Source organism: Macrosteles quadrilineatus, unplaced genomic scaffold (genome assembly GCF_028750875.1).
Source record: "Macrosteles quadrilineatus isolate MER2022 unplaced genomic scaffold, UCM_ALF_1.0 Scaffold_2__2_contigs__length_208266976, whole genome shotgun sequence".
NCBI lineage: Eukaryota > Metazoa > Arthropoda > Insecta > Hemiptera > Cicadellidae > Macrosteles > Macrosteles quadrilineatus.
Window position 1 is genome coordinate 72585535 of NW_026542595.1, and position 24671 is coordinate 72610205.

At 32.0% G+C, this 24671-nt stretch overlaps 1 protein-coding gene across 1 annotated transcript in view; it reads right to left on the reverse strand.

Annotated features, from left to right (window-relative positions):
• LOC128985362 (lutropin-choriogonadotropic hormone receptor) overlaps nt 1-24671 on the reverse strand; it is a 384665-nt gene that overhangs the window by 82759 nt on the left and 277235 nt on the right. The window contains exon 2 of the mRNA XM_054404789.1: nt 3798-3869. Within this exon, the coding sequence (XP_054260764.1) occupies nt 3798-3869 (72 nt within the window). The remainder of the gene's footprint in view (nt 1-3797; nt 3870-24671) is intronic.

Sequence of the window (24671 nt, forward strand, 5' to 3'; positions counted from 1 at the left end):
TTGCCATATTGTGTTGACAATTAAAAAATGCATTAGTTTTATAGTGAAAATACTTTCAAAGCTCCAATAATATGATACGTATATAGATAACAGTAATTATTTTATAATTGACTAGCTGCTGTACCCATGCTTCGCAACGGAAAGATGTACTATACCACCTAATCCAAACACTTGTTAAGTAGATTGAATTTATAAACAAAAAGCCTCCAAACGTTTACAAAAAAGTGTGACCTACATTGTTATTACTGTGTTTTAATACTGTTTACATAAAAATATATCAATAACATAACTTTCATAACTTACGGTTATAGGATCTTTCTTAATTTTCATAATCAATGACATGAATAAAACTATCACATAGTAGTATAATAGTATATTATCATATCACTAGGGCCTAAAGTCACTCTTTTTGACCCGGGTTAACTTTCACATCGAGGCGAAGCCGAGGTCGGAAAATAAGTGAGGGTTAAAAAGACATTTTGCCCGTGTAGTGAACTATATTTTTCGTCATATTGCATCATTACAATATTGCAAACTAAGCTGGAAAACGAAGTAATTTTTTTATAAAGATAACCTCTCAAAACAATTTCCAGCTTGTTTTCAATTCTGCTAATGCAAATAAGCACCTGTTTAGTAAATGATTCAATAATTTCATCTATTACGATTGTGTTACAGTATACCAATGATATTACGACCGATCGACAACAATAGTCACCTTACCTAATAAATCAATCGATAGTTTCGATCGATACGATTGCCACAATCAAAATTTACAACAGTTTACAACAGCTGATTTTAATTCTCTAGGGACTGGAAATGATTTTTACTCCATGGAGAGTAAAAATGTTACTTTAGACTCGGAACGCATGCATTAAATAAGGCTGTTTTTGCTGCAGTAAGACGAAAAATATTTTATTTTATTTGTTTGGATCAGCTGTCTGAAATTGTGAAATTAGCATTTAACAGTTCTTACTGTTTACTTTGAAATGTCAATGCAAAGGTAAAATACCCCCGCCGCAGCAACCCTGCCGACTAAGCGAATTTCCATTTGTCTGAATTGATTTTCAGTTAAATATATTTTAATAACATTAGGTTTAACGAGTACCTAGGTTTGCTGCTACAAGGAAACTAATAAAGTGTGTTTTTGAGTAAAATATTGATAGCTTAGTACAAAATAAATAAATTTGCCAAGTTTGATCAAAATATATCCATAAACAAGCAAACTACAACATTTGACAATATTCTCCGTAAGAATAACATGGGAATTTTAAATTTACAATTTTTTTAATTTTCTCCATTACTAATAATCGAACAAAAATACTTTTATGTACTAAATGATTTGTTTTTTTAAGCTCTTTAAAAAGTCTAAAGAAAAATCGGGAAATTTTGTGTTTTGAGGGTCAAAAGTGAGAAAAACCAATTTTTACCCCATAAAACCCCCCGTAAAGCCCCGTTCCCATGGTCCGATCGTGATGGTTCGCGAACTCATTTAAGTTTATCCCGCTTTACACCTTTAAACCAAATTTCATCAAAATCGGACAAAAATGACTCAAGTTATCGTGTTCACGGACGTATATATATATATATATATTATATATATAAGTATATATAATATATATATATATATTATATATATAAGTATATATATATATAAGTCTATATATATATATAAGTCTATATATATATAAGTCTATATATATATATATATACACAAATTTGAACGAATGGTGTTTTTGGCCTCTGGGGACATCAAAATGAAAAAGTAAATCGGTCCCGGGTCTAGGTCTTACCGTGCCACCTACGGTAATAGCTACTTCCCTATAGGGAAATTCGCTAAAATGTAAATTTTCTCATGCTTCCGTGGAGACCAATCAATATTTACTTCTGAAAACTTCACCTCAAAACCTTGGACATCCAACGGGTGTCCTATGCTAGTGAAGTGAAGTCCTATGCTATTCCTAGGTATGTGGATCATCGACCACCGATTAAAAATATGATTTGCGACTATCGTATATAAATTAATAAATATTACTAACTCTTGAAAATTATTATCAAAGCATAAAGTCATGGTGTACTAATTTATGTAGACGAGGAAAGGTCACATAAAAAAATACGTTTGAAAACATTAAATTACACTCTGATACGAAAGTCAACGCTGTTCTGTTATTTATCAAAACAAAAACTTACGATAGTTCATAAGATAGTACATATTATGTTACACTGTATAGTATACCTTGTAATACGGAAAGAACTGGCAAGATACCAGATAACACAAGTTGTGTTCTTACAGTACAGGTTGTAAAATACTTTATCTGATGGTTCTTAAACTCGAGATCTGCAACCTACTTATTTTCAGATTTTATAAAACCTAATCAAAACTTTTCAAACAATTTTGTTGCCCCTTTGAAGGTTTATTTGTTAAAAAATAAATTGAGAAATAATTTGTCTATCATTTTGTGCATACTACTTTTAACCATATTTTTCAAAGTTTTTTCCTTCATGTGTAAAATATTTAAGCTATAGTATCTTTACTATCTAACGGCAACCTTCACCTGCTGACATACAAATTACAGCTAACTGACAAGTTGGGTTTTCTAACAGGTGTAATTGAGTCAAGAGTTTTCTAGTTAGGGACGCCAACAATTTTTTTTTAATATTTTTTATTAACATACATAGTTTCATGTAACAAGTGGTAAACCAGTAAAAACTACGATTGAGCTAAAAAATTAACCAGTAGTCGTAGATTCAGTGGCCACTATTAGAACTATGATAAAAAGCATCTTCGTTATTTTTGTAATTGGAAACTAATAAAACCGACATACGTTTTGGTAGTTTTTTTTTTATCTATTACTTAAATATAGTCGGTATATTTGTACTAATTAATATTTTAATTTAGAGTGAACGGAATGTATTATAACCATTGCAACACATTCTTTCATCGCTACTCAAAATCTATGAATGGAATTTAATAACTAATTTGTATTAAACTATTCGACAAATATAAAGTAAATACAGACTGTAATTTAACCAATGGAAATACTTTTGAAATTTTGTCTCTTCTCCAAGAATACAAAGAATTTACTTTTGTATTTTAGGGTGCAAGATAACATTGAACACTCCGGTGCAGTTTGCAGTCCAGGTTATAAAGAGCTCAAGTCCTTCTTATCTGATCTTCTCCAGATATATTTTGTTGTGACCCAATTATATTTGTAAGTCAGGAAGTAGTAAATTATAAAATGATTCCGAATAATTGTTACAATAAATTATTTGGAATACGATCTAACTAAACAATAGCCCTATGTTGGAAGATAAGTTTATCCTCATATTTTTTAAATCTACTGATGTAATGTTATTTTCCAGAAAGACAGCATAGTTTTACATAAAGTCGCACAAATGTTTCACACTGAAAAGAAGTATTTAAAAAAATTCGTTTACATTTTAAAGATTAAGCCCTTAAATGTTGTTTTACATAATTGTTGTATTTTAGTATTGTTATTTAATAAAACTGAATGAAGTAAATTATTTTCATTATCTGGTGTAAGTACGACGTTTTTGATACATTATAAATTAATACAAAAACAGTATGGATTTTAAAATGTAAAAATCTACTGATAAAAAAAATTCAAACTCTACTTGAAATTTTTACACTCGTACAGTAACTATTTATCAAACGATAACTGTATTGTTATTGAGTTATGTTGGCCATGTATAATTTCATCCTGACAATATTTCGATCTGGTATGGTTCTGATAGTAATTTAAACTTATCAAGTACAACTACAAATTATAGAAACTCACAGTTCTTCAAGGTCCAACAGGTCAGAAAAGCTCATCTCATTCAGTTCCGTGATGTTGTTCGTCGAGAGATCCCTGAAACAGAACAAACATTTTACTACAACATTTAAAATAGAATATATAAAATCAAAACACTTTACGAATTTGAAAATCCCCTTTGTTTATAAAAGTGAGTTTGCTGTGAATCATAAATTTCTTAGAGTAGTCCCGGATGAAAGAATATTAGGCGTGAAAGGGTGGGCGAATGTAAATGAGAGACAAGAGAAAGGGCAGCAAATTGGGTAATTTATCAAAATGTTTGATCTAGCACCAGATGGGGTTCTTTGATATTTTAACTCGTTTATTTTTTAATGTCAACAGTTTTGCTTTAATATTTTACCACAGCTATTCTGTTTGTAATTGGTTAATTTCTGGAGTAGTTCAAACGTAAATTATTAAGTTAGTAACAATGTAAACATAAAAAAAACATTTTTCCTTACATTGAGACCAACAAGTAATGTAGCTGATTCGTGTTTAATTTTTCATTTGCAAGTCAAATCAATGCAACTGTTAGGTCTATTAATTGGAAATACGTATTTGTAAACATTCCTGAAAGTTTGGGAACAATTTCAGGTAGCATACCCAGGATTTAAATCACCTATTAATACAACAAAAACTAAGTGGACAAATCTTTGGTTAGAAAACGTTAGAGTTGTCAAAAATATCTTACTGCTTCTGTAACCAATACAGCAAAAGTTACACAAAACTTAATTTTCGTTAAAAATTAAAAGGGATTCCTCAAACTTGAGTTTTTTTTACTGTACTTGAAAAGTCTTGATTAATCATTTATAGGTGAAGCAATAATCTTCAATCGAACATCTTTTCAACCGTCAAAATAAATGCCAAATCTGCAGCTCAGTTAACAAATCGAGTAAATATTCGTACTTTAGATATTTTTTTAAAGATTTTTTTTAAGAAACTAATTTGTAAAATTTAGAGTGTAATACCATTTTGATTCTATACATTTTGAGAAATTAAGTGTAAGATGGTTCTGATGAGTCCTTGAAGTAACGAAAACCTGGCTGGACCTTGCTCAATCAACGGGTGCTACTTTTTAATGAAAAAGACCTAAGCCGCTAACTAACAGCAAATGAAACAGTACAGGAATAACTAATAGGATTTGTGTGTCATCTTCTGTGCTAAGAACGTTTAGTTCCGTTAATTGTGTGAAACTTATTGATCAAACAATGGAACACTAAGATATGTTGTAATAACATAGTTTTTGACTACTTTGTTTTGGGAAATAAAGTCTTAATTACCTTTTTTTCCAAAACCAGTGTTCCTATGTGTTATCCTTTAATAATAAAACGTGTTAATGTAAATTAATATTTTACTGTGGCTCATATTTTAATCGTTACAAAACAAAAATTTCCGTAGTTAAAAATCGATAATTTACTATAAAGCTCTACGAAAAAAATTGTTCAAATTTAATAATAAATGACAACAACTTGTAAATAAAAACATTCATGACTGGGGTTTAATTGTATTTTTTATTTAGAACCAGCAACCTTTAGATTTGAAGATAAACAATTGTATGACCACTCGAATACCTATAAAATGAATAGTAAATATAATGCTTTTGACTTCACCGATTCTGTTCAATACAATCAACTCAATTAAGGCAGAAGAGAGAAGAAAAGAGTCCTTTTTGCATACTGTTTTCTCCTAAGGTTCCTTGTTTTCCAAACATTGCTATTCTCAATACAGCAGCCTAATTCCTAACCTTCTAAACTCCGTTTTAATTAAATATGCCAATCGGATAGGAACTCGACAATTTACAAAATAAGTAAATCTTTAAGAGTTGGATTATTAATGCATCTTGTAGTGGCTTGTCAGTTCTCCACAAGTTTGATGACATCACTGATGGTTTCTCTAATTGACTCATGTTCTCAGAGGGAAGACCAGGGCTGCCAACAGCGACGCCATTTGTCAAATTTCGGCCACGATCTGTCACTGGCTGAGTTAATGTTTGATAATATATCATCTTTAAAACGTTTCTCACACATTTTTCTAACCATTAATTTAATTTGAGGTGGTCTTATACAACTGTTGAAGCTAATGGACATAGCCATAGCCTTACATGTGTGACATATTAAGAATTACTCATAGTCGTATGTTACAATCCTGGGAGATGTAAGGAGGGATGTTTACGACTCCTAATTGTTTACGGAAGTTCGGCTGATAGTAAGTTACGACCCTCTTCCTGTATAACCGCACTAGTAGTCCAACTTTTTGATTAATGCAGGATGTTACTTATCGTTGCACAACATATCATTCTAATACCATATATTAAAAGGGTAGCTGTATACTCCTTTAAACTATGCTAATACTTAAAAAATAATGCAGATAAATTACAATATATGAACATTCTTCGGAACTTGTATTCACAAGTTTTAAAACAAGTTTAATTTTATTAGAAATTATTGTGATAGTATTCTATTGCAACAATAATTTGTAAACCATATAAAGAGTATAAGGCCTGCTTATGATGTTTCTGTATTTAAATAGATTTTTAATCAATCAAAGGTATTAAATACTACCTGTCATTTTCAACGATGAAAATTACTATAACCCTTCCCTTTAGTTGTATGTAGTCCCTTTCGAGCTCTAGAATCAAACATTATCGTGAAAAATCAAAATGACGGAGTTTAAAATATACAGAATATATATGTATTATAATAATTATTGGGTTTTATTTTCCGAGTCGGTTTGGCTCTTCTACTCGACTTAATTTCACAATTTTGGTCTTAAATTAAAGGTATGCACGGACAGATTTGTCAGCAAGCATCTCTAATACATAATGTTGGCAGATTGCAGTTGGTATTATTGGTAAGCATAAACATGTTTGAACTTAAAAGCTTTGTACAACAACTTCTTAAAAAAATAAAAAATAACATTTTGAATATAATCATAACTGTTGAATAAAAAATATACGCCAGCCTATATATCAGGCAAATAAAATATTCTCAAATTTCTTCAATAGAAAATACAAATTCATACGAGCTTAACTTTCAGCAAACATATAAAATAAGAGATGCTAAAGTTGGAGCTTTTCTTTGCTTTCATATAACTCAATATAACTCGACCTCACAGTTTGAAAGTTGTACAATTTCATGACAATACATGACCTAATAATCCACTTTGTAGGGTTAAAAATGGTAAATCTCTATTATGAATGTAAACAAATTATTAAACATGAACAATTTTTGTTAACAAAACTGTGATTCTGAGCATTATTACCTAGTAAGTGATACCAGCTCAAACATCATTAGTTAAGTTATTTTCTTAAGTTTTCGTGTTTAGAACTCGATTTCCGTGAAACAAACTAGGTTATATTACTTAATCATAAATAATTGTTATTCTTAAGTAAAAAGAGGATCTCTGATATGTCTTGTGCCCCAGTTCTACAAACAGCTGATAGAGGTAGATATTAATCATATGACAGTAGAACCGCCGAGGTGGCTAGCAATGTATCATATGGAGCTGCTGAAGACAGGGTGAAGAAAGGACTCACAAATAGACAACTGCAATTCGTTTTTTTATTTACAAAATGTTGATCGATGAGTCACTGTCTTCTTATTTTGTATTATTTGTTAAATTTATGGTTTTAAAATTATACGAGCTGTTAGCCCGTCCTACGTACGGGAATTCAGTAGTCAGTTAAAACCGTGTACAATTCAGATCAGCTAGATTACACATATAAAGACAAAGTTTCTTGCAGTTTTAATGTGACAAATCATCTTGTAAACAAATGTTGTGTGACCAAATTTTTATTCCATCATAGGCCTATACGATATGCATTTTAAATCCGATAATTTTACAATAAAACATCAATTCTGCAATTTTTATGATGTGAAAAGCAGTAGCCTACAGTAGAGAGAGTAATAGTCAATTGAGAAGTGTATAGACCTAGTCAACGATACCACCTTCCCATAGCATACCACTGCCTCTTCCATAATTATTATCACCACAATACAACTACTATACACAATTTCCAGTAGGTCTGAATAGAAACGACCCAAAATAAAACGATAATATCCAATAAAATTCACAGTACACATAATTTAATTTTGGTGTCATAACATCAAAACTAATCGTCACACCTATCCTTTATATCAATTTTACTGCATTAATTGCTAAATAAATAAGTGTAAACAAAGAAAAGTAAAAACAATAACAGTTTGTTTTGAAACAGCTGTTTGGTTCAAATAACATTCATTTGAAAAAAAGAATTGGTCACATAGTAGCAGGAATATAAAAAGTAAACACGCTAGTAAAGCTAATGACGTAATTGTCAATGTTTATTATCCATACCGTTATCAGTTCTATCCTTGATAATTACCCACCCTCATTGAATAAATGTGCATAGTAATTTCCCATATTATTTAATTTAAACTACAATATATTCATAGTTGAAATAAAAGTGATATTTTCACGTTTGGGGGCGCTGATATAGGCACCCCCAAACGTAACCACAACTGAACACGATTTCATAAAAGGATGGTTTGTCTAATTGCAGTATCCTAGGTCAATGTTGACGTTGTGTTTAATCTATGTCATCCATCTTTGTATAAAACCCGGCTGAGGTTGTGGTGGTAATTTAAAATTGTGATTCCTGATTATTCTTGATCTTCTTTTTATGACATCAATATTTCCAGGCCAAATCCAAACAAAGTTAAAGCAGACAAACATTAATTGTAAACAAAAAGCTACCATGAAGAATTAAAACGTGTAAACATTGTTACTTTTCTAATCTTTCCTTGAAAAGTGGAGCAGTAAAATAATTTGCATTTATCCTTTTTTTATTAAGACTCGAGTACAAAGCCTCGATTTGTACTGTAGTTTAATTAATTTAGGTCTAAACTATTTTAAACTGTGGTCTAATTATCTCTACTAATCTTACTTATTTCCTATAATCAATGACAAAATAAGAGTAAATAAAATAACCTCATAGTTCCATAGTTTATATTTAACCAGCTGTTAGTTAAAACAAATTATATTGCTCTAAAACAAATCGAAGATTACAAAGATTGCGTTAAAAAATAATTTGAACATCCTAGTATTTTACTTTGTATATTTAATTAATCTGTCATCCTCTTACAGAAGAATTGAACGTAATGATTAGCATTACACATAGTATAAATTAGTCAATCCTAAGTATGTCTTTACATTTTTATCCAAATGCTGAATTTGTGACACAAAAGCTGAATGTTTACAGCTGTTATGTTAAGCAAATTATTTTATGCCAAAAGCTAGTTTAGAATCTTAGCGTCGGCTGATAGACTTTTAAAAAATTAAAACTTAATTTCCAAAAAACTGGGACCCTAAACTAAAATTATGGCTTCGACATTCCCTAGGTCTCAAAATTATCTTTCTTTCAACACAAAAATCATGAAAATCCGTCGAGTGGTTGATTCAGAATCGTGAAATAAAAAAAAATACTGTTTCGTTTTAATATTATAGAAGATAGGAATAAAAAAAATATTCTTACAGAAATGAAATATACTTTTCCTACCTAAACACTTATTTTATTTTTTTTTTAACAAATACTCTTTTAAGTATTTAGTTCTGGCTAGAACAATTGCTATGGTATGAAGCGAGTAAATTTATTTCTTAAACCAAGATTTTATGCAACAATAAATAAATTGAAAAATCCATGTTAAAAATACAAATCTAAATATTGCTAGACTAATAAGCTTGTAGATAATTTTGTAGTATGATATCAATCACGTAAAATAAAATGCAAATTAAATAATTTTTTATCCTAAATAAAAATTAAATACTTCCTAAAAATATTGCATAATGTCAACCTCACAAAAAACTATGTAAAAAAAGCGAATAAAAGCTGTAAAGTTGTAATGGACTAAAACTAAACTTAATTAACATATACGAACTCAATTAAGTTATACTAACAAAACGAGTACTATATGCAAGTAAACAACCATACGTTTTTCAATAGAATTCCTGTGAACACATTACCACACTTAAAAGTTACTCTGTTAGATGTAAAACTACAGACTGGAAGTTGTAAATTGTCGTGAAAGCTGTTAAAGAAGAACAGTGAAAAGTTTCCAACTTTGAGATAAAATTACGTCCTGAGCCAACAAAAGCCATCACGTTGACCCTCTTTGTACTTGCAAGACTCATTGAAAGGCTTCATAGTATAATTAATGGATTTAAATTTAAAACTTATTAGTTAAAATACTATTGACATATCAAAAACAACACGCTCTGTCTCATCAGAACTCATCCGCACATAAGAAAATAATGTACTAGATATTTAGTAAGTAAGGAACTAACTGAGTAGCAGAGTGGTTTTACTGCTCATCTCATCGGAATATCGCTGCGCCACACCGGTTCGATCGTAAGGAAGCCTTACGAGCCCCCAAGCTTTTTGATGACTGATTTTAGCAAACTCAAACTCGTTGTCCTTGACCATTGGTGTTTTAATAAATAATCCTGTTTTAATGACTAAGGAAAGTATAAATATCATCCACATAATTTTTACTCAGTCATCCTGTTTTCTTATTAAGCTTAAAATAGTTCAAGTGCATCACTGTTTGATTGAAGTTATTGCATCCCAATTTAGTTACCTTTCATATTTCATATTATTTTACCTTGACTTTGTCTACTGACTCCATCACCTCCAAGAGTGGATGGATCCACCGTTTTATCGTAAAGCAAAACGGAAAAAAATAAGTTGAGCTCAATCTTTAAATCATACACATGAAAAGTTTTACGATATTTATGATCGATGTCAAATATTCGATGGTAAACGAATAAGGAAAATTATCTAATTGCCTTCACTGAATGAACTCAGACGAATTAACTCTTAAAACTTAACGAAAAACGCTACTAATAAATGGTTGTTGCTGAAAGCGTCGTCGCTCATTCCCAAAGTAATTTATCAGCCAGTCTTATCAATTTCGTGTGACGTTAGGGGAGGGGCGCATCATGTACTTAGGCTAACAACGAACTTCCTTTCAAAACAGTACACCAAATAATTATAATTTCCTTTCAAACTTCTGAAATCGGTATAGTGGTTAATTATTACTCTGCATACGTTTTAGCTATGTTTAGTTTTCTTAGGTAAGGAAATGTTGAAATAGTTCACATATTATTTTACCTAACTAAGCTTAAAAGCAATTTACCAGCCTCCAAAAGTCCCAAAATAACATTGTGGTGTATTAAATGCAATCCTTATTAGTAGATATCGACTGCTATGAAAGCGTTACAGTGAGTTGGAAAATATATAAGGGAACGATTAATGGACAAATGTATTTACAGACGTAATATAAAATGCCTTTATATTGCTTATTAGGTTGTTCAGAAAATGTTAAAAACTATTTAACACATTATTATTTATGCTAAACACTACTATTTCGTTAATGATTTAATTGCCTATTATATTTCAAAACTTGCTCACTAGCTTTATATACTGTGTCACTGTGTGAACATTTAGAAATCTATTATAAAAGTTCAAGTTAGTTTTTACATAATGAAATAGTTATTTGTGCAACTAGTGAGAAAAGTGAGCAATTGACTCACTCGAGAGAAATCCTTACTCACGAGCCGTAGGCGAGTGAGGAATGGTTTCTCGAGTGAGGCAATTGTACTTTGAACTCGAGTTGCACATTATACTTTTCCTACAGTTACCATAAAACAAATAAATTTGTGAAGAAACATAATAGTCAGGTTGGGTAGCAGGAAAATATTTCAGTTCTGGCAGACAGGCTGCAATTTTAGGTGGTTATAGTATACAAGTTTCTGAACCTAAAACCGCCCAGACCCCAATTTTTAAGGACCTCGGTCGTCCGTAATGACGTCATCAAAATGGCGGCCGTAAGAGGATGCTGGGTCCCCATGAATTGGCTATAACGACCGAATGCCTGAACCGATTCTTATGAAATTTGGCACACAAGTGCTTGAATACATTATGTCGGCCTGGGTTGAAAATGGTCAAGTTTCATCAAGTCATTTCAAAATGGCGGCCATTCAAAACTAAAAAAATTATGAGGAAAATAATTGTGAATTGTTTTATACAGGGTGAGTTTTAAATGAGTTCCCCCCTACTTTTTTATACATTTCTTAAGATATCAACTCCAAACCACGTCAGATAATTGTAGAGTAGCGATTACTTCATTTCGACTAGTTTTTATTGTATCCGTTTTTCGTTATCAAGCTTTCTTGATAAAATATAACAATTATTTTGATTTAAAATGTCAATATTTCAAAAAACCAAACATGACAATGAAAATCGGATTGCGGCATTGAATTCAACATAAAACAGTAGTTCAAAATGATGGGTCACAACACCACCTTCATATTTAAAATAATTTATCACATTTCAAAATGGCGGATCCAAGATGGCGGCTGAAAAAAATACATCCGTCATAACCGAGTTAAAATAGGTCAACAATGAATGGTGGTGTCCACTTATCCTTATCTAGCACTATTTTGAGATTATGGCCTTAGTTTGTAAATCCACAATGTTATAATGGACTAAAAATAAAGTTATAAAATGTTCTCATAATTTTAGAATGGATTAACATTTTTTTTTACGGATTGCAGCATTGTATTCAGCGTAAAGGTTTTGTTTGAAACGGTTGGTCACAACCCTATCTTTACATTTGATAAATAACTTTGTTTCCAAAATTGCGGATCCAAGATGGCGGCCAAAAATGTAAACCCAGTCAAAATGAAGTTCTTGCTACTCTACAATGATCTTACATGGTTCAAAGTTGATATCTTAAGAAATGTATAAAAAAGTAGGGGGGGAACTCTTTTAAAACTCTCCCTGTATAAACCAATTCACAATTATTTTCCTAATATTTTTTTTAGTTTTGATCAGCCGCCATTTTGAAATTACTTTATGAAACATGACCATTTTCAACCCAGGCCGAGATAATGTATTCAAGCACTTGTGTGCCAAATTTCATGGAAATCGGTTCAGGCATTCGGTCGTTATAGCCAATTCATGGGGACCCAGCATCCTCTTACGGCCGCCATTTTGATGACGTCATTACGGACGACCGAGGTCCTTAAAAATTGGGGTCTGGGCGGTTTTAGGTTCAGAAACTTGTATACTATAACCACCTAAAATTGCAGCCTGTCTGCCAGAACTGAAATATTCTGCCACTATATGCAGCTATACGACCCCACTATAACCCATTTTTACACAGAAGTGAACTTTTAATATAACATTTAATGTGAAGAGACAAATACAACAGTACAACAGCTGACCAGCTGATTTACAGCCAGTGCTGCCAACGTATTTCGCGCGCATACGACGTTGCCTGCATGTTACGCGCTCACTATTTCGTGCCTTCACGTTGCAAATCTGGAGTGAGACAAAGTAATTAGAGTGAGACAATGTTAACATTGTCTCACTGATGAGCGAATTGGCCACTTTGCTTTCTCAAATCAGTGAGAGAACATATACATTGTTAGGTAACTGTAGGAAAAATATATTTTTAACTCTCCTCTAAGAAACATATTTAACGTTAATAGCATAGCTGGTTCTTTAAATTAAGCACAATTTTAGTGTGTAGGTACATCGATAGAATCCCTTTACTAAATATGGTTAAGTGTGTGTAAACATTAAAGGATGGTCTGTTTTTAATTATGTAAATCCTAGTCTAGAAGTAATTTGATGAAAAATAGCGTTTAAAAGCTATTTTTTTATCTAGATTTACCCAGATTGGATTTTTATTTATTACTGTCCTATTAATATCTGGATTAACATCTAAAGTATTTGTTTATTCGTGTAGACAATTATAATAATCTATTTGCGTTAAGAAAATAGCAATAATACATGTGCTTAGTTGAAAATAGCTCTTTATTGAGTGCAAACAAACATAGTTATGACTTGCCCTAGAATCGCTCGGTTGGCTTTAAACGGATTAACAGAAGATAAGCATTGCTGACGTTGGAAACTAATGTTTATGAGATGTTGGGGTGGATCTTCTTCTCATAATTAATGTTGTGGACTTAGACTCTAGTCAAATAGAAACTCCGTCCCCTCTTCTTTTCGAACATGTTTTACACGTAGCAATGATATTACTTAGCTATGATTAGTGACCAATATCAATGACTTGTGGACTTAGACATTGTTAAAATAGAATCACCATTCATATTTTTTGCGAATTTCGCTGGTCGTGCATTAATTGCGCCAAAGAGATACTTAGTTGCGCCCAGTTTAAGCCAGTTAGGGGTGAGTTGCTGACAGAAGGAATGTCCTTGTTTACGTGTCATCCTAACCTATTTTAACCTAACCTAACCTACTCAACTATACAGTCAAAGACGGCCGCCACTTGGAGCAGTTAATAAACGTATCGGGTGACTCCCTGGTTAGCGCAATTCAAGAATACCCGACTGCCTGAATCAGTCCAATTGGCGCAATTAATGCCCATCCATTTCCCTATAGGGTAGTATCTATTACCGTAGGTGGCACGGTATTTTTTTCCCTTTAAAAATGGAAATGTCCAATTTTCATTACAGCAATCGTGTAGAGTTTTAAAACAAATAATTTCGTCTTTTGAGGCATTGTTATACAATTATAGATAATGGAGAAAATAAAGAAAACTGTATACATCTTAATACCCATGCCATTATTATGGAGGTAAAGAAAACTGTTCGAGCTTACTTATTTACGGATATAATATTTTGATAAAATTTGTCAAATATATTTATTCATCTTATACTAAAGTTTGGTCTAAAACACGTATAACCCTTCACGTAGCAGTGAACCCAAGCACTCGTTAAATCGAATCCTATTTAAATGGGGAATAAATATGTCTTGTTTATGGAATATTTTAGGAAAAGTACAATCAGAAAAATTTAAATTCTTTTAGTCTCCAAGGGGGAATTTTAAGTTTTATAAGCAACCAATACATTCCTTAGCCATGATTAATGACGAACATTTGTAAATAATCACAAATCATTATATTAGAGATTTTTAAATGGAATATTGGTATAAAGTATTGACTTTAAACATGTTTCTTAAAATTCGCAACAAAAACATGAATGAATGTTGATAAGTATACAATGTCACGAAAAAAATCCATTCTTAAAATATCTGTGATGATGTTCTCTGGCAATATTTTATACACTCTGACAGTTCGTAAATTTAATTTATATTGTGAAACGATTCTCTGAGATAATCCAATTGTGATTTAACACTCCCTAACCACGTTATAACATGTTTTCAGTACACCTGACAATGCGCATTGTTGCGTTATAATGTGTTAACATTCTTTGTCAGTATGTCTAAATTATCTGGTAACGTGTCTTATACTCTGACACTTCGTCAAACCTCGTATAGCGTGCTAGAGCTATCAGACAGTGTAGTTCTATGTAAAATGCTTAATAAGAAATCTAAATGTAAAAAAGAATATTATTTATCAGTCTCGAACAGTTTTTCTAACAAGGAAAGTACTCAGCTTGTTATAATATGATATGATCAGTCGACTTTAATCGAACTGGCCTAGAGACAACAACTTTGTACCAAAAAGGACATTCAATAAGCAATACACTCTGATATATGTCCAAGCGGAGGATAGTTGTCTAGTTAGTGAAGAGATATTACAGGAAAATGTAATTTGTAATATGTGATATGAATAACAATGCCTTTGAGGAGTGCACCTACTCTACCACAGCATGTAAAAGAAAGAAAATTAATTTACAGCACTAAACATGGGCCAATAAATCACTCATTTAACAAAGAAAGGACGTTCAACACTGTGAGTAATGTTTGAAGGAAGTTAAAAAAAAACATTGTAGTGTGGAGCCCTGTTAGTTTATAAAATTATATTCAAGTGATGTTTTATATTAGATTACCATAAAACCGGTTGAGGGCAAAAATACTAGAGCTTAATTTTTTCGGGAGGGGGGGGGGGGGTTAACTGTAAGGTAATTTGTGATAAGAAGTGAAAGGTTATTGACACTAGACCTGGCTGTACATCATTTCCGGAGAATCATTTGTCAGAAGGTCTTATCATTTGACAGGTGATTGGGAGCGTCTTCTCTGTATAGACAGCGTGTCTTAGATGAACAATAATGTCTTTTATCACCTTCTGATTGATGTTATTTTACTCTAATGGATGTATGGATTCATAAACATCTAAGTTAAAAAATATATTTTTTATAGTAGTCTGAATGATTGAAGTACTACCTGATGGTTTAGGTTTAGATGTTAACAATACAGTATTAATTGATACGTCACCAATTTATAGTGCAGTATTGCTTTATCGTTAACCGTCCATTTTACGGTTTCTTTGCTTGGTAAAATAATGACCATACACAGTTTTCATTATCTAAAGTTAGAAGTTCAATAAATAAAAGATTTTAAGATATCGTTTTATGGTACAACTCTTAGGAGCTACTCTCTAGAGTTGTTATACTGTGTGATTGTTTTACCGAAGTCGGTTGTCTTTAGTTAAATGTTTGTTAGATAAACAGTTGAGGCGAGGAGCAGGTTCTTCAACTTCTTTGCACTCTAGGAAAGTTTTTAATAGTTTTAGTAGTACTTTATCATACTAAAAATATTATGTATTTATTGACTAACCTGAAACAGTATGAACATATCTGAATGCATTGTGAATATAATATAGTTGAGGGATGCCCCTAGCAGATGTAATATTAGATAATGCTGATTATTTATGTTGTTTTTCTATAAATTTCCATAAAAGATCAGTAGATTCATACCAGACTATTGCTTTAATTTTTTGTTGAACAACCTATAGTTCAGGGTGACAAAAAAGTCTGGAAACGGCTTAATATCTTTTTAACTAATTCCGTTAGAAAATTCATACCTTTCACATAAACATGTATGAAAACTACTTTTTGCAAGCATTACCATTTTTTTACCTTCACCATGGGACAGCCTATGAAAAGTAGGTACATAATCTATAATGTAAGCATAGGTTGATATGCACATCATTTATGCATATCAACCTATGCTTACATTAAAGATTAATTACCTACTCCTCATTGGCGTCCCCTGGTAAAGGTAAAACAATGGTAAAACTTGCAAAAAGTAGATGTAATACATATAAGTTGATGTGAAAGGTTTGAATTTTCTAACGAATTTAGTTAAAAAGATATCAAGCCGTTTCCAGACTTTTTTTCACCCTGTATATCTTTCTTGCCGGGTTTTCTTTACAAAAGCTACAAAGGTTTCAGTACATATTTACAAATGTATCAGTTTTAATGTACCCTGATTTTAAAACGAATAGTACTCATACTTGTAGAGGCAATTTTCCTATATGACGATATATATTATGCATGATAAATAATGGTTATGAACGTTTCAGTCTTGACTGCTGTCAGTTGCTATGCACAAGTGATGTAAGGCCACAATATAGTTTACACCACGACAAATTACAGTGACTAACTACTAGTATATCTGCGAACTGTGTAACGAACTCTTAGAATGTAAGTTTGCCTGACAAACTGCAACAGAAATGATTAGCCTTAAACTATTTAATTTACGTATTGATCGACTATGATTATGTTACTTAAATATCTAGCATCATATTCTAGTACGTTTATTGTATTGTTGTACCGTATATTTATCCTGATTTTTTTACTGACTATTTTATTATGAAATATTAGGGTTTAAAACGATTTGGTTGAAGCGTAGAAAGATAGAATATAAAAATAAACTTTGTTGTCACCTAAAATCCGTCAACAGATTTAAGGTCTTAAATTTTTAAATATTTTTAGAAACTATCTACTTGAATTATTTTATTGGGTGAATGTGTTTTTAATTTCATAAATCTGTTTACATATACCGATCTCTCCCTATAAACGATGACACTTACAACATAAAGACGATGCCGTGAATCTCCTATGAGTTACCTCCCATAAACTGCGTTTTATCGTAGCCATTTTAGTTTCAAACGACATCTTTATTGCTTGAAATAGCAACTCGGTACTGGATAGTGTGTCTCATTGATCTAGGATTGATAAAATTTATCCCTCGTATTTTGAGAATTTTTGTTATATTTTAAACTTGAACCATTGTTACGTCAAATTAATTGCTAAAAGTTATGGTAAAATAACATTATTTTATTGGTATGTTTTTTTTTTAATTTCGTTTACATCATTTGTATCTTATTTATACATTTATATTATAAAAAATATATTTTTATTATTAAAGAGGAAACGGCCAATTCAATACTGTTTTACGTTTATCGTGACATCAGAACGTTTGTTAGATCCATCACATAGGTGATTCATCTGTATTATAAAGGGTCATCAAACCCCCCGTTAAACCCCATTCCAATTGTCCAATCATGCTGGTTCGCGAACTCATTTAAGTTTATCCCGCCTTACACCTTTAAACCAAATTTTATCAAAATCGGTCAAAAATTGCTCAAGTTATCGCGTTCACGGATATATGAAAGGATTTATATATATATACAGATTTATATATATATAAATTTGAACGAATAGTGTTTTTGGCCTCTGGGGACATCAAAATAAAAAAGTAAATCGGTCCCGGGCCTTGGTCTTGCCGTCCCATCTACGGTAAATAGCTACTTCCCTATAGGGAAATTTGCTAAAACCCTAACATAATTTCTTCCATAACTGTACTGCATTTCTTATTTGCGTAGACATGCATTTAATGCATAAGTCCGCATCGTCCACGAAGCCATATTTCAAACATCGTGCTTTTCCTATGGGTAGGAATGCGCTTAGCATGACTTATTTCCATATTGTTAGAGTCTAGAAATTACAAGCCATTGTGTGCCGGGGCGACCAATGGATAACGTGCTCTATAACTTTCAATACAAAAGGTACATCGCATGCAAAGTAAGGGAATGCAGGACACACTGTGATCAATATTGCACATATTGCAATTGTATTCTGTTTGTTTGTATTTCTTGACTATATTAATTTATTTAAATGTACAAAAATCTTTGTACTTCCAGGTAATTTAATTACACGTACGATGCTGATTTAGAAGTTATTTAATATTACCAAAGATTACATAATGTAATCTTTGATATTACTTTGAGTGAAGATTTTTTTAAATTTTAAGTTATTGTTTAGGGGTTTGGAGGAAGTTTTTACCAATACAGAAAAGTTCCTCTCACTTGAAATATGAGTTAAATGGTTTTTAGAGAAAACAGCAAATTCCCTGAATTCCTTTTTTTAAATCTGGACCCTTGAGAGATCTTTTACTTTGACTGATTACATCCTTACCTGCATACAAATCTAATAGGCCATATTAAAAAAGTAAGAACCTCTCACATAAAATATGTATCCTTTTCTACTTGCTAAATATGTTCCTTTTACATTTCGTTCTGTTAATCGACACGATGTCGGTCATTAACTATGGGTATAACCAGTGAATGAGCATTTATGATTTTTTTCACTAATAAGATGGATTTCATTTTGAAGTTTTTTAAAAAATGTTTCTGACAGATTGATTTACCATCAGCTGATAGCTGATGGTAAATCAATCTGTCAGAAACATTTTATAAAAAATGTCAGAAAATTCAGGTTATAGTATGTCCACATGATATGTGGACATACTATAACCTGAATTTTACCAGGGGTAAAGTATACGGTAAGTTACTAGATGAACAGTGGTCTTGAACTAACATTTAAAACATATTTATTGGTATTATTGCGCTGTGAGGATCTTTAAAAGGTTACTTGGTGTAGAGTAAGGGTTTTAAAACAATAAAATTTTTGTTTTCTGTCTCTCAGTTTGAACTGGTTGACAGGTGGTAATTCAATGGTGCAATGATTTGTTAACGATAAATTGTTATTTTTCCAATATTCTGTTTAAACATTATACATTACGTTTTATATACATTATTTATATACGTTTTATTATACATTAGGAACTACAGGAGAATACGTGCAAGCTATTCCCTGCACTGAATCACAATGACCTTTTCCATTTGAGATTCAAGCGGACACTCAAGCTTAAACTGTAATTCGCTGGTGCACTCACTTTACTGATAATAAGTGAAACTATTTTCTTCGGCAAAATCGGAGAAAAGGATTTTTGCCTGATGGCCTCAAAACCAGCTGTTTATTTTTTGCTCCTTTGGATACGAAAAACGACCATAGACCCGCAATGCATGTATTGAAAGTAGTTTTACTACAGTTTAAGTAAAAAAAAACATGTTTAGCTACTAAACACGCAAATGTTAACGGTTTGGCAGAGAGTGTTTTATGTTGGATTAGCAATCAGTGAGTCATACCCTAGCCTAGAGTTATAATCAAGAGTGTGGTGTGGTGGGATTGTGTGTGGTTCTCTCCTACTCGACCGTGGACGTCTACCTACAGACTGTCGTGACGGTGTCGTCTAGTAAAATATTGCCTGATGTACTGAGGCTAGAGCTGAGATCGTAGGAGGTAACTATACAAACAAATTGCACCTATTCAATCACTATGATGCAATAAAAAATGTCTTCAATAATTTATCCATCTTTACTCATTTCAAATAAAGTGAAATATATTGTATTTTCAACTAACAACAGATGAAAAATAAACAAGTAACAAAGATATACCTCACTTTAATACCTTTCATTGAAATGGCGACCATACAAAGTAAGTTTATTAAGCCAAGTATGAACGGAGATGAGTGAAGGATGAGTGGCGAGATCTTGTAGTCTTGTTAGTGACTAAGGCCGACATATTCCATAGACACAGCTCTTAATTAATAGCCTATGCAGCTAATGGCAACTAAGGGACCTACAGTTTATAGTGGAATTCAACCCATATTTTAATTATCAGTACATTTAATTATCAGGATAGTACTGCTCATAGTCGTAGTACTCACTAGTGCGGACGTTGATCCACACCAGGGAGTATCGCATCCACAGTGCATGCCTATAAATATCTTCCTTAAATACAATAAAGAGTTAACAGTTAGGTATCTAGTTTGTTTGTGTGTGCACAAATCTATAAACAGGATTGGAGAACAAAGGAATAATACAAATATCTGGATATACAAAACAAATAATCATATGAATCCATAAACTTTGTATAATTAAAATAAACTGCATAGAAAACTCATAATTCGATAACTTAAAATTAATCTGTTGATTTCCTTTCACATGACTTTATCAATTATAACAATTCCTAGAAATCAAAAAACAAATACGTATTTGTAAAAAGATGAAGATATTAAACAGAAGAAATTTATTATGATCCTTTATTTGGTATGAAAAACAATGAACTGAGATGTTTACAAATATTGTAAACGAACATATGTTAAATACAATTCTTTTAACATTCTCCCGCACCAAAAGAAAAAGAGAGCATCAGCTTGCAGATGATATTGGTAGACGACACAACTTTACAATCGGTCTTTTCAATATCCCAGTAGCGGTTTGAAGTGTCACAACTCGAGTTATCTTGTCTTGTCCGGGGTGAACGCCAATCACTCTAGCCAAAGGCCACTTTGATGGGGGATATTGTTCATCGATAATGAGAACAATTGATCCTATTTCCACCGGTGTTGATGGAGATCTCCACTTGTACATTGTTTGCATTTTTTGTAGGTACTCTTTGGACCATCTTTTCCAAAAGCTTTGTTTCATTTGTTGCAATAACTGCCACCGTGATAGTCGATTTTGTGGCACTCCTTTTAGATCTGGTTCTGGAACAGCAGATAAAGCACCACCAACCAGAAAATAAACTGGTGTTAAAATTGTTAGGTCATCTGGATCTTCAGTCAATTTGCACAATGGTCTTGAATTTAATACTCCTTCTATCTGGATGAGAACTGTAAGAAACTCTTCATACGTTAATATGTGGTCACCTACAACTCTCTTTAGATGATATTTAACAGACTTCACTCCAGCTTCCCAGTGACCACCAAAGTGAAGAGCAGAAGGAGGGTTAAATTTCCATAGGGTTCCGTCCTTAGATAACAGATCTCTTAATTTGTTTGATTCTAAAGTTGAAGCTGTGAAAAGGCGGTTTAGTTCACTGTCTGAACCGACAAATTTTGTTCCACAATCACTGGTGATAGTTGCACAGGGATATGTGCGACGAGCAGTAAATCTTTTATATGCAGCGATAAAAGCTTCTGAGGAATAATCTGTGACTAGTTCAAGATGAATTGCTGAAGAAGAAGAACATATGAACAATATTATGTATCCTTTGTATGTTTTCGCTGCTCTTCCATGCCAAGTTTTAATAATGAAAGGTCCAGCATAATCAACTCCTGAATGTAGAAATGGACGTGAAGGGGTGACTCTTGATGGGGGCAACTGTCCCATGAGTTGTTGAGCTTGTTCACTTCTATATCTAGCACAAATAACACAGCGTGATAATTCTTTCTTTACAGTTGGACGGCCTCCAAGAATCCAAAAGCGCTGTCTTACTTTTGATAGAGTGTTGGTAGTTCCACTGTGAAGTGTGCGAATATGAGCATCGTTGATGATTAGTTTTGATAAGAGGGAATCTTTTGGGAGAATGAAAGGATGTTTTGTATCATACTCAATAGATGCATTTTGAAGCCTTCCGCCAACTCTGATGAGTTTGTCATGATCAAAAAATGGATTGAAGATGTAAAGTTTACTGGACTGATGTACAGGCTTGTTCATTTTTAGCAGTTTAAATTCTTCTATGAACGCTTGGTTTTGGACAAACCCTGTCCAGAATAAGAGAGAATCATTCAACTCTTTTGGAGTTAAGTATGGAGTATACGCAGTATCATGATTCCCTTTGAGACGATTTATAAACCGTTTACACCTTGATGTAATACGCAATAGTTTATTAAGATCAGAGTAGCGACTCAGTAACTCAGGTTCAGAGTACGAACAAACTACATTTGAGGACTTCTGCCGTTTAAGTTCAGATACTGCTTCCTTAGCAGGTTCATGAGAAGTTGTAGGCCATTTTGTAGAGTCTTGCTCAAAATTTTCTGTTGATATGGTTAGATTTGAAATTAGTTGTGCAGCTTCTCCTGTCAAACAACTTTTCAGGTAATGCATTTTTGCAACATTTGTTAAATCGGGATTTGAGTTCACTAAGGACATGAAGATATCACTAAAAGATTTCCACGATTCATAGTCCCCAGAGAATTGAATCAAAGGTATTTTAGGAAGGATTGGTTTTGGATTTGTTCCTATTCGATCTGCAGCCTTGCTTTCTTCTTGTAGGCTCTCTAAATGGTTAATCATTGCTGATTTACTCATCATCTACGCTTCTTGTCCAATACTATAATGATCTTCAATTATGTACATGCTGTCCTTCAGAACTTCTGGTTTTGACTCACATATCCTTTCATGATCACGTTCAAATTTCATCCATGTTGATTCCAAAACTTCCAGTCTTGTCTTAACTTCTGATTTATTCAAAGATGTAGAATCTGCATTTTCATTTTGAAAAGGTTTGAGGTGATTTTTCATTAAGATAATTCGTGATTCTTGTAAATTCAGTTTGGATTCCAGAGATGACATGACGATTTTCCAGGATAAAGATGTAAGATAACAGGTTTGATGATAATTTTCTTGATGTTAAAATTGATAAATAACAAAAATGATTGATAACTAGTTATGATCCGGCTCGTAATCGGACCAAATGTAAAAAGATGAAGATATTAAACAGAAGAAATTGATTATGAACCTTTATTTGGTATGAAAAACAATGAACTGAGATGTTTACAAATATTGTAAACGAACATATGTTAAATACAATTCTTTTAACAGTATTTCTTTAATTACTTTTTATTGTTGAACCCATGTAATGCTGTGTTCAAATGCTAGTCAATCCTGTCAAACGCTTAAATCTTATTCCTAAAGATCCCACATTTTCAGTATTTTTATACATGGGTCATGTTACCTAATTTTTGATATCCAATTCATGCTATTTAAAATATAAAAACGTGTTTCATTATAAATTTTCAATTTCGAACGTGACAAACTAATAAAACGTTAGAATATATTTTAGAACTAAAAAGAATGAGTTTCTACATTCTTTTTAACATTTATAAACGTATCAGGTTTAACAACTTAGAATTTATAAACAATAAATTTATCGATTCTTAGCATGATCGCGAGGGAGAGATAGATAGAAATTTACATCTCAAGATTTATGTCGGAAATTTATCACGTTAGTGAATCTCGGTTGCGCCGGGTAAAGTGCAGTGAACTGTCGAAAGATATAATGTGGAGCGATTTATGAATATTTTCTATCATAATGGAATCTAAAAAAACTCTTCTTGTTTAAATTATATAAACACACTGTTTTTTATAATTAATTTTATGTATGAATATCAAACTTTTGACCAAACGCCCTGATTATTGTTAAGAAAATTTTAAGTTTAGAAATATGTTATGTATGGATCTAAAATAACTATCCATTTATCGAACATACAGTAAACGTATAATTACCTTTGGTAAAACTAATGGCAATTGTAAAAAAAGTAATCAAAGCTGGTTATACGCGTTTTCAATCAATCATTTCTGATTAACAGTAGGACAATGCAAAGAGTATATATGAACATATAGATATAAACTATATTTATTCATAGCATCAATCAGTTGCAATATATATTAAGTTAAAAACAGTAGTACAGGAACCCAGAAAACATCCCCTCACATCACCAAATTTTTGTAGACGGACTATAGTTATAAATAATGCTTGGCAAAGAATTTAAATATATAACAAACTAATCCTTCACTATGAGATTAGTTTATCCTCCAATAGTACTACGCTGTACTATATCTTCGGTCTTTATTTTAAGAATTCAGAAGAAACAGCTGGTCTAACTCAGTAATGATTATGCTAAGCAATGCGTAATGAATGTCTTACTAGGTTCTAAACTGATATTTCACCCATATTTAGCCAAAAATACGTAAC